This window comes from Chinchilla lanigera, unplaced genomic scaffold, assembly GCF_000276665.1.
Source record: "Chinchilla lanigera isolate Chin_1 unplaced genomic scaffold, ChiLan1.0 scaffold00113, whole genome shotgun sequence".
Classification (NCBI taxonomy): Eukaryota; Metazoa; Chordata; class Mammalia; order Rodentia; family Chinchillidae; genus Chinchilla; species Chinchilla lanigera.
This window is the reverse complement of record NW_004955514.1, coordinates 1,862,152-1,879,786: the sequence shown is the minus strand read 5'-3', so window position 1 is coordinate 1,879,786 and position 17,635 is coordinate 1,862,152. Positions and strand designations below refer to the sequence as shown.

Here is a 17,635-nt window from a genome sequence, read left to right as displayed (position 1 = left end):
ATGTCAGAAAAACAGAGCAAGCTCAAGCAAACAATCTAACGTTGAACCTCAAGCTTCTAGAAAAAGAAGAGGAAGTCAAGCCCAAAGCTCATATGAAGAAGGGAATTATAAACATAAGAATGGAAATTAATGCAATGGAGACTAAGAAAATAATACAACAATCAATGAATCAAAGAATTGGTTCTTTGAAAGATTAAATAAAAAAAAGATTAAATAAAATTGACAGACCCTTAGTCAACCTTTATCAAAAAAGGAAAGAAAATACACAAATCTATGGAATTAGGAATGAAAAGGGTGAAATCACAATAGATCCTGCACAAATCCAGAAGCTCATCAATACTTACTTTGAGAAGCTGTATTCTAATACAATGGAAAACACAGAAAAAGATGGACAGATTCCTAGATACATATGAATAACCAGGCCTGAATCAAGAAGATATAAAAATCCTAAATAAACCAATATTAGTCAGTGAAATTGAAGCTGTAATTAAAAACCTACCAATAAAGCAAAACCCAGGGCCTGATGGATTCTCTGCTGAAATCTACAAAAAATTTAGAGAAGATATAATGCTGTTACTTCTCAAAGTCTTTAGTGGAATTGAAAGGGAAGCAATACTCCCAAGTTCCTTCCTAGAAGCAAGAGTTACCCTGATACCAAAACCAGAGAAGAATCTGACCAAAAAAGAGAACTACAGGCCAATCTGCTTGATGAACACAGATGCAAAATCCTCAGTAAGATACTGGCAAACAAAATGCAGCAAATCATCAAGAACATTATACACTATGGCCAACTAGGGTTCATCCCAGGGATGCAGGGATGGCTCAACATGCACAAATCAATAAATGTAATACACCATATTAACAGAGCCAAGGACAGGGCCAGGGATATAGTTCAGTGGCATAAGTGCCTGCCTGGCAAGCACAAGGTCCTGAGCTCAATTACCAGTACAAACAAAAAGAAAAGAAAAATAACAGAGCCAAGGACAAAAACCATATGATCATCTCAGGAGATGCAGAAAAAGCATTTGACAAAGTCCAACACCCATTCATATTTAAAAAAAAAAAAAAAACCTACAGAAAATTGGAATAGATGGTCTTTATCTCAAACTGATAAAAGCCACCTATGCCAAACCAACAGCCAACATCATACTAAATGTACAAAAACTGAAAGTTTTCACTCTAAAATCAGAAATAAGGCAAGGATGTCCACTGTCACCATTATCACCACTATTATTCAATATAGTTCTGGAAACCTTAGCCAGAGCATTTAGACAACAGAAATAAATAAAGGGAATAACAACAGGAAAGGAAGAAGCCAAATTATCATTATTTGCAAATGACATGATATTCTACAGAGAAGACCCAAAAAATTCCACCAAAAGACTTCTAGATTTAATAAGCAACTTCAATAGCATAGCCGGATACAAAGTCAACACTCAAAAATCAATAGCCTTCCTGTACATGAATAACAAACTCAATGAGAGAGAAATCAGGGAAACATCACCTTTCACAACAGCATCTACAGAAAATGAAATACTTAGGAATCAACCTGACAAAGAAAGTAAAGGACTTCTACACTGAAAACTACAGTACTCTAAAAAAAGCAGATTGAAGAGGATATCAGAAAATGGAAAGATATCCCTTGCTCTTCAGTAGGAAGAACCAATATAGTGAAAATAGCTATACTTCCAAAACTGTTATACAGATTTAATGCAATTCTGACAAAAATCTAACAGCACAGCTCACAGAATTCTAGAAAACAATCCTAAAATTCATTTGGAACCAGAAGAGACCTAGAATAGCAAAGGCAATTCTGTTCAACAGAGGTAAAGCAGAGGGCATCACAATCCCAGTCTTGAAATTATGCTACAAAGCTACTGATTAAAAACAGCATGGTACTGGCAAAAAAACTGACCCAAGGATCAATGGAACAGAATAAAAGTTGCAGAAACAACTCCAGACATACTCAGCCACTTTATCTTTGACAAAGGAGCCAAACACCTCATTGGAAGAAAAAATAGCCTCTTTAATAAGTGGTACTGGAAAAACTGGCTTTCCATGTGCCAAAGATTAAAACTAGACCTATATCTTTCACCATGCACTAAACTATAATTGAAATGGATCAAAGATCTGAATATTAAAAGAGAAACACTAAATCTGCTGGAAGATAGCTAGAACTATTAAAGACATAGGTGTAGGCAAAGACTTTATGAACAAAACTCCAATTGCACAGCAAATATCACAAAGAATCAACAACTGGCATCTCACTGTATTAAAAAGCCTTTGCATAGCAAAAAAACCACCAACAGTGTGGGAAAAAGTGCCAGCTGTTCCTCAGACCATGGACTAATATCTAGAACATATAAAGAAATCAAAGCCAGGTGTAGTGACATATACCTGTAATTCCAGCACTCAGGAGGCTGAGGCAGGAGGATTGCTGTGAGGTCTAGGCCAGCCTGGGCTACAAAATGAGTTCAAGGCCAGTCTGAACTACACAGTGAGACCCTGTCCTAAGAAACCAAGTAAATCAATCAATCAATCAATCAATCAGACCCCCACATTTAACGACCCAATCCAAAAATGGGCATCTGAAATTAGTAGACACTTCTCAGATGAAGAAGTAACAGCTGCAAATAAATATATGAAAAAATGTACAACATCCGTGGTTATCTGGGAGATTCTCATTATAACAATGCTGAGATTCTATCTCACCCCAAAAAGAATGGCTATTATGAAGAAATCAACCAATAACAAATGCTGGAAGTGCTTTGGAGAAAACGGAACCTTTTCCATCGGGGGTAGAGACTGGTGCAACCACTGTGGAAAGCGTGGAGATTCCCCCAAAAACTAAAACTGGGCTGGGAATATAGCTCAGTGGCATGCTGCCTGCCTGGCAAGCATGAGATCCTGAGTTAGATTCCCTGTTAAAAAAAAAAACCTAAAACTAGAGGCTCCATTGGACACAGCTATTGTAACCTTCCTGAAAGAATTAAAAACATCATACCACAGCAATATATGCACATCCATGTTTATAGTGACACAGTCTGTAATAGCTAAATCTTGGAAATAGCCCAAATGCCCATCAAGTAATGAATGGATAAAGAAGATGTGGGGTTTTTTTATACAGTAGAATACTACTTTGCCATAAAGAAAGATAAGCTTGAGACATTTTTGTAGGCAAACAGATGCACCTTGAGATCATACTCATAAGTGAAATAAATCAGACACACATTTAAATACTGCATTGTTTCTCTGGTATGAGAAACCCAAAGTGTAAATAAGGACCACGATGTATAATAGATATTGGGAAATGAGGAGAAAATGTTCAAATGACAAAGGAAATAAGCGAGAGGGAAAGGGAAAAGAAAGAAGGGACAAGAAAAACAGAGAATAGAAGGGAAAATGGAAAAAAAGCTTTTGTAAAGGGAAGGAGTGGTTAAAGGGAGAAGAGGGGAAAAATAGAATAAACAAGGTATATCACGCATAGTACAAATTCCCTATGATGAATGTGATCATTATTTTATCTGAAATGTACCAATAAATAAATACACACACACACACACACACACACACACACACACACACACACACACACACGAAGTCCAGCTGCCCTAAACAGCATTGCCAATCTGTGGATACATCAGTATGGCCCAGGAGGAGGGTCAGATTCAGATGACCACCTTCTCCACAGAAATAGTGGCCAGGGTAGCAAGTGCCCCCTTGCTCAATGACACAGAGCGGGGCCATGTCAGTCCCACTGCCATGCTGGCAACCCATCATAGTTAACCTGCCCAGGGAATGGGAAGGTGAAGAGAAATCTAGTGAGGTCATAGGCAGGGCTTTTTCAGAGTTGGCTGAATCCGGAGTGTGTGATGCTGGGATTAAGGGTGGGTGACTGCTGGATCAGTCCCCTGATTGGCTTGGCACCACCCTAATCTCAGTAGCCTGGATACAATATAAGGGACAGAAAAAGACTTGTCTTGTCCCTTGCTTGCTTTGCTGCCTTCTCTCCGCCATAAATTATTTCTCTTCTGTGATGCCTGTTGGCCATGCCACCCTGCCTTGGAGCCAGCTGATTATGGACTAAAACCTCTACCAACTATGAGCTAAATAAAAATTTCCCCTTTTAACTCATGTGTGTTGGTTATTTTGTCTCAGCAACAATAACTAATGAGAACTAAGACACTTGCCCATGGGGTGGGTAGGAGAAGCCTCAGGCCCATCAGGATAGGAACAGAAAGATTAGGGCTTCCAAAAAGCTCAAAGTCTGGCCTGCCCAGCTCCAGAGTGGCTGCTGCCCAGAGCCCTGTGAGAATGTTAGAGGAGCACTCATGCTGTCGGAAAGGAGAAGGCAAGCAGGTGGTCCTCACGTGACAGGAACAGGCCGGTGGTGACATGGGCATCCCTGGAGGGACCGAGAAGTTCTGAGAATGCAATATGCTCCGTGACAAAGGCAGGGGACCCACGTGAGGCTGGAGAAGTGGGTGCTACCCAGACAGGGTCATGAAGCCTGGCTGACAAGGTGTCGGGGAGATCCTGTGGGGTCCCACACCAGGGGACGGTGCAACGGGATCAGAGCTGTGTTCAGAAATGCCAACCAGCTCAGGAAGACCTTCCAGGTCTCTGTCAGCCTCAGACCCAAGGAAGACATGAACCGCACCAGTCACCCTGGACACCAGCAATGCGTGGGAGATCCTCAGGATGAGCTGGAGAGCAACTGGATGGAAGGACAAAGGTAAGAGGAGTCCAGGAAAAAGGGCAAGACTGAAAATTCCTATTAGGGAATGAACGGCTACCCTGGCAGACGAAGCACAGAAGGGAAGGAATGGAAGTGCCCAGCGAGAGTGAACAAGCAGAGATGCTGAGCTTGGGAACCCCAGCACTCAAGGGACAGGCGGAAGAGCTGCTCTCCTAAAACGAATTATACTGATCACATGAATTCTGATTAATAAGTTTACTTCCATTTTCTTTGCTTAATTCTACGGTGCAATAAAACAAAGTATTATTTGAAGACATTTAATAATATTCTCTTAGACACGGTGAATATCCTTTCCAGAACTTTTGAAGTATCTCAGAATCTTGGAAGAGAGCTTTCTCAGACCTTTATCTGATCTATTTAAGTAAAAAACAAACTTCTGCTTCAGGAAGAGAATTTACTAGGGATTAAAGAGAAAAGTAGGGCACCCCTTGACCAGCCAAGTTCCAAAGTGTGACATACCCCCAGGGACTGCATCAGGCTCTCAGCTGCCCCCGCCCACCCACCAGCAGGCGGCAGGAAGCCCAGCGTGCTTACCTGTACGCAATTCTTTCCCTCTGTAAATCCTCCAAGCCGCAGCACACCTCCGCTGCATAGAAAACAGCCCTCTTCTCATCGAAGCCGGGACTGCCTAGGTTGTAAATGTGGAACTTCAGATCCCCTCCATTCATGATGGTTAGCACCAGACACAAGGTTTCTTTGGTTTCATAAGCGTAGGCTAAATTAACCTAAACACAACAGCATAAAAACAAAACACAGAACACCTGCTCATGCATTGGTGCTTTATTCTGTTTTCCAACAATATTCAAATTATCTATGTTGGACTTATAATTGCAACATCCAAACACTACAGGCTGCAGGGAGACGTGCCTCTTGCACCTTCACCTCTCAAAGACCTTACTGCAGTTGTATACAGAAAGAACTTTCAAGGTGAGTAAGTGGCAAAGCTTCCTGCACCAAGTCTGGACCTCAGTCCTGCAGGCTGTGCTCTGAGCGCCTGAGCACTGACGTGCGGTGCACGTGGCACCACAGCTGAACCCCAGTAGTGCAGGGCCACACTGCCCCTTCCCCGCGACACTATCTGTGGTCAGCCTTCTTGCCTAGCTAGGCTGGCAGAGCTCCAGTGCTCCACAACTGGGCGTGGGTTTTGTTTATTTAACAGTGCTGGGGCAAGAACCAGGCGTCACACATGCTAGGTAAGCACTCTACCACTGAGCTACACCCTAGGCCCTAACTGTGGCCTTCATTTGCATTTCTCTGTATATGCAAACACAGGGGATACTCCTCACACTTCTTCATATACTTACTAGGCATTTGGATCCTCTTTTGTGAAATGTCTATCAAGTCTTTGTTTGCTTGTTTGAAGAGACAGTGTCTCACTATGTTGGCCAGGTTGGCCCTAAACTCCTGGTAAAAGAGTTTCCTTTTTACTCCTGCCTCAGCCTTTTCGGCAGCTGTGACTATGGGTATGTGCCAAAATTGCCCAACCGAAAATATTTTTCTGCATACCAAGAAATCGTTTTACCACTGAACTATATCCCTACCCCTTTCAAGTTTTTGCCATCTTTCTATTGGCTTATATGTCCAGTCACACGTTTCCCTGCTGGGATTCTGCTTGGGTTCCACTTCACTAGTAGATCAGTTGGAAGCACTGGTGTCTTCAGGGCACTGACTCTTCCATTGGGAATAAGGCCTTCTTCCACTTATTCCATCCTTCAACTTCTGATAACAGCACTTTACAGCTCCTGGGGTAGAAGTCTTACAACGTTTGTTAGATCTTTCCTAGGCTTTCCTATTTCTCGGTATTTCTTGAAATAGCTTTCCTATTTCCTATTGTAAATAGACTCAATAAAATTCTCTTTGTAACTGCTTTTGGCTGGTTCACAGCTGATCACTGGCTAAACCAAGTGCTCTCTAGGAAGGGTGGATATATACATATAATCATGTTACCTGGAGGTAATGATAGTCTTTTTACCACTCTTTTTCTTTCTCCAATCTTAATCCCTTTCTCTTTTTTCCTTAGTTTGTTTACTGGCTGGAGCTGCAAACATGATACAGCAGGTACCCTCATCTCATTGCAGGTCTCACAGGGACAGTTACATGTATGATAGGTCCTAAAGATTTTATTAAGGCAGTTCACATCCCTCCCGCTCCTTCTTGAGACAGGGTCTCACTATGAAGTTCAGGCTGGCCTTGAACTCACTATGTAGCACAGTCTGGCCTCAAACTCACAGTGATCCTCCTGCCTCAGCCTCTAGAATGCTAGGATTACAGGCATGTGCCACCATGCGTGGTTGAGGTAGTTTCCTTCTAAACCTAGTTTGCTTGAAGCAGTGGTGGCGAACCTTTTAGAGACCAAGCACCCAAAAATTCAGCCCAAAACCCACTTATTTATTGCAAAATATACCACAATTAAACCTAAATGGTTGACTGCTGGGCCAAGGCTGGGGATGTGGCTTGCATACCGACAGAAAGGTCTCTGCGTGCCTGCTGTGGCATTCATGCCATAGGTCTGCTACCACTGGCCTAGAGGCTTTCTGTTTGTTTTGTTTGATTTTTGGTAGTGCTAGGGACCCAGAGCCCTGGATGTAGCTACATCCTCAGCTTTGTATATTTTATTTTGAGACAAGGTCTTGCTAAATTGCCCAGCCTGGGCTCAAACTCGCAATCCTCCAGCCTCGGCCCCGAGTAGCTGGGATCACAGGTGCGCACCACTGCACCCAGCTAGTTTTTAACCATGAATGAGCACTGAGTTTTATCAAAAGCTAGTCTGACAGCCATTGAAATGACTATGTTTCCCTGCATCTGGTAATGTGTGTGCAGGCAGGGGCAGGGAGCTTGGAGGAGCTGAGCTGCTGCTATGTGGACTGGGGTGTGTGGGGGGTGTGACTTAGGCACAAGTCAGGATTGCCATCCCATTGCAAGTGGGAAACAGAGAATCACAGATGAAGAAAATATTTCTAGTTTCCTTGGGAAAGGCCCACAGTATAGAAACCAGATTACTTAGATGGAATAAACTATAACTGCTATGTATGCCCCTTTCATAAAGCTAGATTTGCAATTTCTGTGTTTCATGCTGGTAACACAAGTTTAAAGCCATTCTAAAGTGAACTCATTTTATTAACTATTTTCACAGAACTGCACAAGACACCAACTGACCGTGCACACACAGACCCGAGCTGTGACCAGGCATTGCCAGGCCGCTGCTTCAGAACCTTCCTCCCAAAATGGAGCCGCTGACCTAATGCTGAGAACTCAGTAGTTTCTAGGAAACAATTCTACCACTGCAGATCTCTTTATAGATTATTATGCACACTTTCCCTCTGCAGTAGCTGCTACAGGAAATGGAACCAGGTGAAGTTTGAAGAGGAAAAACCATACCACACCACAAGCAGCCTGAACTCAGTTCTCACCCATGCCAGCCGCCCCATGGCCCATCCTTGCCTGGAAGTGAAGGTGGGGCTGGAGGTTTCACATAACTGGGATATGGTATTTGAAGCTCTGGCAGTAAACATGTCAATGGTCAGAAAAAGCAAAAAAGACAGAAAACAGACTGAGGCTAGAGAAGACCATGAGAAAGGTCTAAGGTCTTTCAAGCACATCAAAGTCACAGTGTCCCCCACTGGATGTCCCCACAGGCCAGAGCAGCCCAGGGGGTGCTCCCAGCACACTCTGATAAGATCTGGCTAGCCCAGGCAAGGAAGGATGAGTCACCAGGTGGCGCAGGGAATGCGACAACCCTCTGGGAGCTGGGAGGTGTGAACAGGGCCTGACAGAGTGGAACAGAGCAGGACGGTGGGCAGCCAGGGACTCATAGCAAATCACAAGTCAGCAGCAGGGTCAGAACTGTACCATAAGGCCCCATAAGGAAGAGGGTTGTTCCTAAAAACAAGACTATTCCCAGCACAAGAGAGCAAAACCTCACACAAATTCAATGCAGAAACAGCACGGGACTTTGAGTGCTTGAACGAGAGAGTATTACAACAGCTGGGACACCAGTGCACGCCTGTGATCCTCGCTCCTCCGGAGGATGAGATGAGAGGGTTGTAGGTTCGAGGCCACCCTGGGCAACTTAGTGAGACTCTGTCTCAAATTAGAAATGGCTGTGGTGTAGCTTGGTGGTAGAGTACTCGCTTCACATGCATGAGGCCCTGGGTTGGAGTAACACAGTAACACAGAACCCAGCAACACAGACACACAGACACACACACACACACACACACACACACACACACAAAGTACTGCTAATGAAGCAATATACAAGGAAGACCAAAAGAAGATACTTACTACAAATCTACTATGAACTTTTTCGAGGAGTCTTTTTTCATTCAGAGCCATAGCTTCACCTCCCCTCTTCTTAATTCTTTTTTTTTCTAGCTTTTTGCAGGCATACATTTTTCCTGTAGCTCGCACTTGACAGGCACAAACCTAGTTTACAAAAAGGGGCTCATGTACATGGAACATTTCTTAGGCCTCACTCGCACACCTGCTCTCTCTACACAGCTCTCTCTGTAATGCCCAGCATCTGAAGAGCCAGCGCTCTCTGTGTGGACACGTGGAGTCTGGGGCTGGCTCCTCCTCTCTGACACCAGCTTCTCACCCACAACAGGCTGCTGGGAGCCTAGTGAACCTGAGCTTGTCCTTTGTAAACGGTGAGACAGGGTGCAAATGAAACTTGCTGTTCATATGTGATCATAATGTGTGTTTAATTCAGTTTTTCATAAAAGAACAAATATGTAAGATACAAAATTAAAAAGTTTTAGTTTTTTAATTAAAAAGTTCAAGGCTGGATACAGTAGTCCAGCTTCCTTGGAAAGCTGAGACAGGAGGATCACTTGTGTCTGGTGTTCAAGGCCAGCCTAGGCAACACTGTGAGACCCTTTTTTAAAAAAAGTTCAAAAAGGTAAAGAAAGATATTCCATAAAATCCATCAATTTTTATAACTTTAATTTAGTTCTTAAAGTAATACTTACAAATTATCATAATGTTAGCACAGGAACATTTACTTGGAGAGAAGAGGATGAGACCACAGGCCTCTACCTCTATTTATCAACACATGGCCGTTGTTCCCTCTGATGCCTTTAAATGCACCCACAGAGACACACGTACACACCCCTTATATACACACACCACAGGCACACACCACATGCACACACACACACACATGCCACAAAGAAGATTACTTTAAAAGCAAATGTAGCTAGGCATGGTGGCACAGGCCTATAATCCCAGCACTCAGGAGGCTGAGGCAGGAGGATTGTTCTGAATTTGAGGTCAGCATGGGCTACAAAGTGAGCTCAAGGCCAGCCTGAACTGCACAGTGAGACCCTGTCTCAAAAAGACCAAAAAAAAAAAAAAAAAGCAAATGTAAAACATGATATAATTTATCCATCAATAAAATCATTTCAATGGTAAAATATAAAATTTATTATGTAAAATGCTGGAAGCAAAAAGGACAATGATAAAATCTTTGTCATCTTAAGTCCAAGGTACCATTAATATTCTGCCATGTTGGTTTCCAAGTCCACTTTCGTACATGGCTGTGAATAGAGAGGAGGAGAATACACACCTGGCTTTCCCTGGCAGCTGCCTTTTAGGACAGACGTGGGCCTGTACGTGCTCTAGAATAAGGAATGGTGCAGAACCCCCTCTTACTCTTACAGTGCGACTGCTCCCCATCATTAAATATTCTCCTGAAACATGACTGGTGCCAAATTCATTTAATAGTTTTCCTACGATTAAGTCTTAGGGTAAGTCTCTGCTTGTCCCTTCAGCATTAACTCAAGAAGAATTCCCTCATGTGGAACTGCCAGGTCAGAGAAAGGCAAAGGACAGCAGGTCAGAGCGGCAGAGATGCTGCCAACAGAAGCTACACACCGGGAGCCAGTCTGTGAAGAGCAGCACGGCTCGCTGGTCCATCCAGTCATTGGAAACGTAAGTAAATGTGTTTAAAGCCATCGCTACCATCATAAATACGCCAAGCCTTTCACAACACCCAAACCTGGCCAAGGTGCTCCTCGTAAGTCCATTTAAAATCTCACAAGGCCGGAATTAGAACTTTGTTCTTTTGTAACCCTAAGATACCGAGGCCCCCAAAGCCTCTTTCCTTCTGATTCTGCACAGAACCTAAGTCTGTGCTTAAGCGATAGTGAAGGGTGGGAGCGAGAGGTGAGTCTCTAGTCCTGGGAGACTCAGGAGCAGACAGAAGATGGTTCCTTAGAGACCATCGTGTCTGACCTGTAGACACAGGTTGGTTTGCTCTCATTTTTTTAAATGTTATAATGAAAATATTTTTCAAAAGGGAGTTGTGGGGCCGGGGATATAGCTCAGCAGCACAGCCCCTACCTGGCAAGCGCAAGGTCCTGAGTTCCATTCCCAGTACCCACAAAAAAAATTTTAAAAAAATTTTTTAAAAAGGGAGTTATATTACTTATATACATTAACTATTTAATATTTTTTATATGAAGCCTGAGAAAATTCTTCACTCAAAAAAGACAGGACTGGCGAGGCGTGGTGGTGCACACCTGTAATCCCAGCACTCAGGAGGTGAAGGCAGGAGGATCACTATGAGTCTGAGGCCAGTGTGGATGTGAGTCCAAGGCCAGCCTGAACTGCATAGTGAGACCTTGTCTCACAAAGACAAAAAGACAAAAAAAAAAAGAGAGAGAGAGAGAAGACCAATAAACAAACAAACAAACAAACAAAGCAAGCCTCAGGCTAGACACACCTGAAAGCCTTCAGTGGAGTAGGCCAACTGTTCTACCAGGTTTCAGAACCAAGGCAATGCAAGGCGTGAGGGTACACACCTATAATCCCAGCACTCGGGAGGCTGACGCAGGAGGATCACTGTGAGTTCAAGGACTATGTTGCCCAGTTTGGGCAACATAGTGAGTTCAAGGACAGCCTGTACTGCATAGTGAGACCCCTGTCTCAGTTTGAAAAAGAAGAAAAAACAGAAAAGGGGGAAAAAAAAAAAAAAAAGAACCACGGGTATAACTGCACTGGTCAGAGTATCTCTGGGTATCCAATGCCAGTGGATGCGCTCCTGGGTCAGGCCTTCCATCTACTGAAGTGACGCTGCTGGCTTCTGCTTGGAATTGGAATTGCGGAGCATGCTTGGTTTAAACCATATCTGGGCAGTGTAGCCTGCTTCTGATGTAAACCTCAGTGTCAGAGCCCCCAGTAGCTCCCCTGGGTCTTGTAAGTTCAGGGACTGAGAAGATCACTCCAGATGATTAGTGAGGTACTGAGCATCTCTGTAAAGACCCACACAGAGCTGGTGCTAATCCTCTTCTCTGTTGCAGTGGTCTCTCTTAGGACACAGCTGTCATATTTAAAGACCCTCACTTATGAATCTGTTAGGAGTTGCCTAAGGGTTTTCCCAAGTTGACACATTTTTGACACATTTTTGGACATTTCTTTTTTTTTTTTCCCCTCAGATTGAACCCAGGGCCTGGTGTTTGGTAGAGGAGCACTCTACCCTGAGAAGCACTCCAAGCTGTGGAAACATTTTTCTTTTCTTGGCGATAATGGGGACTGAACGCAGGGGTGCTCAACCCCGGAGCTACAATCCCAACCCTTTTTTAGTTTTTATTTTGAGACAGGGTCTCACCATTTGCCTTTTGGATATAGGGGTGAGGTACGTATGTGTCCAAACATAGACAGGTTAAATAAACTTATAACAATATACTCTAGCCAGACACGTAGCACACACCTACAGTCTAAACTACTCAGGAGGCTGAGATAGGAAGATCACTTGAGCCCAGCAGTTTGGCCAGAGTGTGTGTGTGTCAGTGTGTCTGCGCAGCTGTCTTTCTGTCTCACTGCAGTAGTGAGAATTAAACTCAGGGCCTACACACCAAGCTATATCTCTCACCCTTAATTTTTTTTTCATTTTGAGACAAGATCTTGCTAAATTGCTAAGTTGCCCAGGTTGGGCTTGGAGTTGTAATCTTTCTGCCTTGACCTCCCAGAGCACTGGAATAAGCAGACCTCATTTCTTTTAAAAAATGCACTCGGGGCTGGGGATTTAGCTCAGCGGCAAAGTGCCTGCCTGGCAAGCGCAAGGTCGTGAGTTCGGTTCCCGGTACCGGAGAAAAACCAAAAATAAAATAAAATAAAATAAAAATAAAAAATGCACTCTTAGCTGCATAAATTTGAGGGTTAGTTGTAAATTAGAGAAACAGGGTAATGAGTCTGCAGCCATATTACCCTGAAAGGCCCAATCTTGTCTGATCTTGGAAGCCAGGCCTGGTTACTACTGGGAAAGGAGGAATGGGTAACAGAAATTTTACAATGTGGAAACAAGAATCTTTCAATCTGGATAAGCTGCCTGAAACTGAACATCAAGCAAGGGAAACAGCTTTTCTCAGAAATAGGAAGTAGAAGATAAACTCACGAAGATTACGGATTTTTTGAAAGGCTTGTAGGAAAGCACCTTTCGGTCAAATTTCCACCTCCTTTCTTAGAGCAAATGCAGTAAGGAAACAAACGTCCTGGTGAAGTTGACACAGTACCTGGCACTCTTGTCTCGGTTGCCTTGCTGTTACTGTCTAGAGCGCAAGGGCTGCTTACCCCGCTCCGACTACTCACCTCTCCAAATCCGCCTTTTCCTAGAACTCTGTAATTTCTAAATGTGTTCTTGGATACTGGCTGCCTAAGCAATTAAAAAAAAAAATGTAGGTCTCAGGTCACACCATTACTTTCAAACAGGAAGCCTCCCTAGGTCCCCCAGCAGCCTTCCGCACTGAGCCTACTGCTCAAGGGGGTGCCCAGACAAAGCGAGCAGTGCTCAGGGACCGCTAGCCCCTTGGGGACCGCTAGCACTAAGAGAAAGAACATTTTAAGATTCACTGAAAACACAGCCAGGCGTGGTAATCCCAGCAGTCCAAGGAGCTGAAACAAGAGGACCACAAGTTTGAGCCCAACCTGGGCAATTTAGCAAGACCCTGTCTCAAAATGAAAAACACCAGATACAGTGGGCATGTCTGTAATCCTAGCACTCCAGAGGCAGAGGGAGGAGGATTGCTGCAAGTTCAAGGCCAGCCCGAGCTACACAGTTCAAGCCGAGCCTGAACTACAAACTAAAACCCTGTATCAAAAAGCAAAACAAAACGAAACAAAAACAAAAGAGGTCTGGGACTGGCTATCGCTCAGTACAAAAGACCTGGGTTAAATTCCCAATACCAAAAAATGAAAAAAATGTGTATTGTAACAATAAAATTGAGAATAAAATAAAAATTGAAAGCACTGGCGCAAGATGCAGAACAGTCCCGTTATCCTCTGTAACTAATGACAGGTCTCCAAGCACCCCACACCAGGAACTGTCCGTGTTCACAAATCACCACCTCACCCGTCAGAAATCTGCCAAGGAAAATGATGTCAACACAGCACTGTCCTTTGAGAAAAGAACCTCAATGTCCAAACAAAAAATGCAGGAGCTATAACTGGAAATATAATCAATAATAATTTTAGTAGTAACAGTAATAATCATAACTGCACCAGTAGCAGCTGACTTTTTTGGCATTTATTTTGAGCACTGAATGCTGGGCTAGGTATTTTTCTTTTTTCTCTGTTGGGGGTTGGAGGGTACTGGGGATGGAGCCCAGGGCTTTGCACATGCTCGGAAGTGCTCTACCCGAGCTATGCCCCAGCCCCTTTTCATTTTTTGAGACAGGGTCTCACTAAGTTACCCATGCACTTGAGTTGTGACCCTCCTGCTCAGTCCCCCAAGTAACTGAGATTATAAGCATGCACTACCATGTCTGGCTACACTAAGCATTTTATTCACATTTTCCAGGTGACCTTAGCAACAGTTTTACAGGGTAGGGTCTGCAATTCGTTCTGTTGTACAAAACTAGAACCTGAAGCTCATAATGATACAGCCACTTGTCTGAGGTCACACAGCTAGTAGGAGGCCAGGCAGGGGCCTCTGCAGCCTCAGCCCCCACGTCCTGTTTCCTGTTATAAACCTAGGATATATTTTATTTTCTAGCCATTTCACCAATGAGCTAAATGCCATTTTCCCCCAACTACCATTTTTATGAGCAAAAACAGCTTCCAGTAAACCAGAACAAATTGTATAACATGGTATCTACAATCTACTCTCTCATATTAATTACTTCTGTATAAAATATTACATACAATTCAAGATTTCTAGTAGCATTGTGACAGATGGAAAAGTAGACAGCAATCGTTATACATTATGAGAAGCCACTACCTGTTTTTATTGTTTTAAATTAAAACATACCTTTCCAGCCATTTCCATTGTAAAAATCGAGAAAAATATGGGCTTTCTTGGTATTCTTCAAATGGTTTTTTGCTCAAATAGTTGTGGACAACACTAGAAAAAGATGTTACAAAGTTACAGACATTTGCTGCACAAAACTATGAAACTGTGTCTGGGGGTGGGGCGCCTGCTGGGCGAGGGGTCACAGAGAGGAAGCCGGAGCCAGTGGCTACAGCAGTGGCACGGACACGTCTGGGCAGCCCTGGTGGGGGTGGTCTGAAGAAGGCAGGTCTGAGCTGGAGCAAAGCTACTCGGATGGAGAGGGGAAAGAGGGTCTGAGCAGCAGCAAGCGTCGCCAAGGAAGCGAGGGAGCACTGGGAACTGCCCTACCCTTTCCATGAATTTCAGCACCAGAGCCAGTCACGCGTGTTCCATCTCACTTTATTGTATTAAAAGAGGCGGCTAATGTGTTTGTGGACTGATTCATGTTATAGAACAGCAATTCTCAAAGCAAGGGTCCCTACGGACCCTGACAACACTGAGACCCTCACAGGAGTGCTCTCCCGGGAACCGTATCTGTGCTAGCCCTAGGACACCATGTGCCTTTCTGAAGTCTGCTCTCTCAGGAGGACACAAGACACAGTGAGATCGCTGCTCTGAGGGCTGATGTCTCCCGTGAAAAACACCACCCACTTAACAAAGGCCCGTTGGCCCCCAGTGATTTGAGAGTGCGATCAAAAAGGCTGACAGAGCTGCTCCGACCCTTTGGAGTCTACACACTGTCCCAGAGGCCGTGAGAGCAGCTCACTTCCTGTTCCCCTCAGTTCTGACCAGGGTGACAAGGGAGAGAACACAAGCCAGAGTGCTGAGCTCGAGTCAGGGAAGCAGAGGTGGGTCCGCGTCTGCGACGCCCTTCTCTCGGCTCACTCTGCCACACTCCCTACAAGAAGCCTGGGCTCACCGCCACGGCCTCCATCATCGCTGGACGCAGTGCGACAGCCAAATCCAGGCTCGGCCACACGGGGGAACACTCGGGCTTCAGTGTTTTGCAGCTTTGCTTGTGTCTCAAACTCACCTCCAATTCAGCACCTCCCCTACAGACCAGGTGGTCTCACAGCCAGTCAGCCTCCTAGTTCCCTCCACTGCACCTGTGTGCCGTGCGCCCGGGAACCAGCAGGTCTCACCTGGCCCAGCCTCCCAGGCTCCGTTCCCCTCCGAGTCACCCTCCACACTGCAGCCAGAGAAGCCTTTGAAACAAGCTTCCACCTTAACTGCTTTCAGAGTGAGGGACATTTGCACCTGGTCCCTGAGGCCTTAGTTTCCTTACTGTGGAAGGAGGGACTGTCCCCACAGATAGATGAAGCATTGCATGTTTGGGACCTGGTCACCAGGGAAACCACTCTTTTTCTCAGGTGCCTAAGGAACCTGAATCTAGCTGAAGAGGTCTGCCTTAGAATTTCTCTGTCTTATCACAAAGAACCAGAGAAAGATACCCTCCGCAAGTGCCCAGGTCTCCAAAATCATTCCGAGAACCTCCTCATCCTAGACACAGGCATGTTGGAAAGCAGAGCAGGGGTGGCCCAGAGCCATCACAGGGATGACAGCACCCTGGGGCTCATTGCCAAAACCCTCAGGGTGGCGTCCGTATATGTGTAAGCACTGTTCTTCACTATCCTTTCCAGTGAAAGAGATCGATTTAATTTGGAATATACTCTGGTGAGAACTTGTCTCACACAGAGAAACTTCCTGCCAACGTTACGTCCCAGGGGCACCCACAGATAAAGCGAACAAGGCCGTGCGAGAACCACTCACCTTGCGCATCCCTCGAAGATGTTTTTGCAGAACTGCTGGTTCAGGTCCCATCTGCACTCTCTCACAGCAGCCGCGGGTATCTCTGGTAAGAGAGGTCCCGAGTTCTCAACATAGCACAAAGCAGACACATAACAATTAGTGATTTTATAGTTTACAATGACAAACAGAACTTAATATCTGCTGTGAAAAAAGAAAACATAAAATATACAAAGTGGCAGTCAGAAGGTCACCTGAATCCTCCACCCAGCCCGCTCTCTGGAGTCAGCCTCAGGGGCTGCCTTTGCCAACTGGTCCCTCTGGACTCAAAACTTGTTCAGCTCAGAAAGCAGGGTCTGCAGGAGGTTTGTGCACACCCATGTTCAACCAGCCACAAGGTGGACACAACCCAGCATCCAAGAACGGCTGAGCAGCTGGATAAAATGCGGCACACACATCCAACCTTGGAAAGGAAGAACGCTCTGAGGTGGAGACACAGCCCAAAGGGAGAGCCTGGGCCTGTGTGAGGTCCAGTTCAATCCCCAGCACCAAACACACACACACACACACACACACACACACACACACACACACACGGACATTCTGACACATTCTGTAATGTGGATGAACTTGGAGGACACTACTCTAACACATGCCAACCACAAGGGGACAGATATATTCTGCATGATTTCACTGATGCAATAGCTAGAGAAGTTGAGTTCATAGAGATAGAAGCACAAGGGTAATTACCAGGGGCTGGAGAGAGGAAATCAGGGAGTTGTTTAATGGTAGATTTTCAGGGGTTTTATTCTTGAGACACGGTCTTACTATGGAGTTTAGGCTGGCCTTGAATTTATGTGATC

General features: G+C 44.7%; 1 protein-coding gene across 5 annotated transcripts in view; it reads right to left on the bottom strand.

Moving 5' to 3' along the window:
• The window catches only part of Grk4 (G protein-coupled receptor kinase 4), a 58,645-nt gene that overhangs the window by 15,999 nt on the left and 25,011 nt on the right, over nt 1-17,635 (bottom strand). For 4 of the 5 annotated variants that reach the window (XR_001231762.1, XM_005408756.2, XM_005408752.2 and 1 more), the window contains exons 5-9: nt 16,797-16,900; nt 15,006-15,098; nt 13,349-13,412; nt 9,044-9,184; nt 5,294-5,484 (exon numbers count right to left, since the gene is read on the bottom strand). Coding sequence is in view for 4 of the 5 variants with exons in the window: in XM_005408756.2 (XP_005408813.1) it covers nt 5,294-5,484; nt 9,044-9,184; nt 13,349-13,412; nt 15,006-15,098; nt 16,797-16,900 (593 nt within the window). In the remaining variant the exon portion in view is untranslated. The remainder of the gene's footprint in view (nt 1-5,293; nt 5,485-9,043; nt 9,185-13,348; nt 13,413-15,005; nt 15,099-16,796; nt 16,901-17,635) is intronic. The other variant, XM_013506761.1, reaches the window with a different exon arrangement.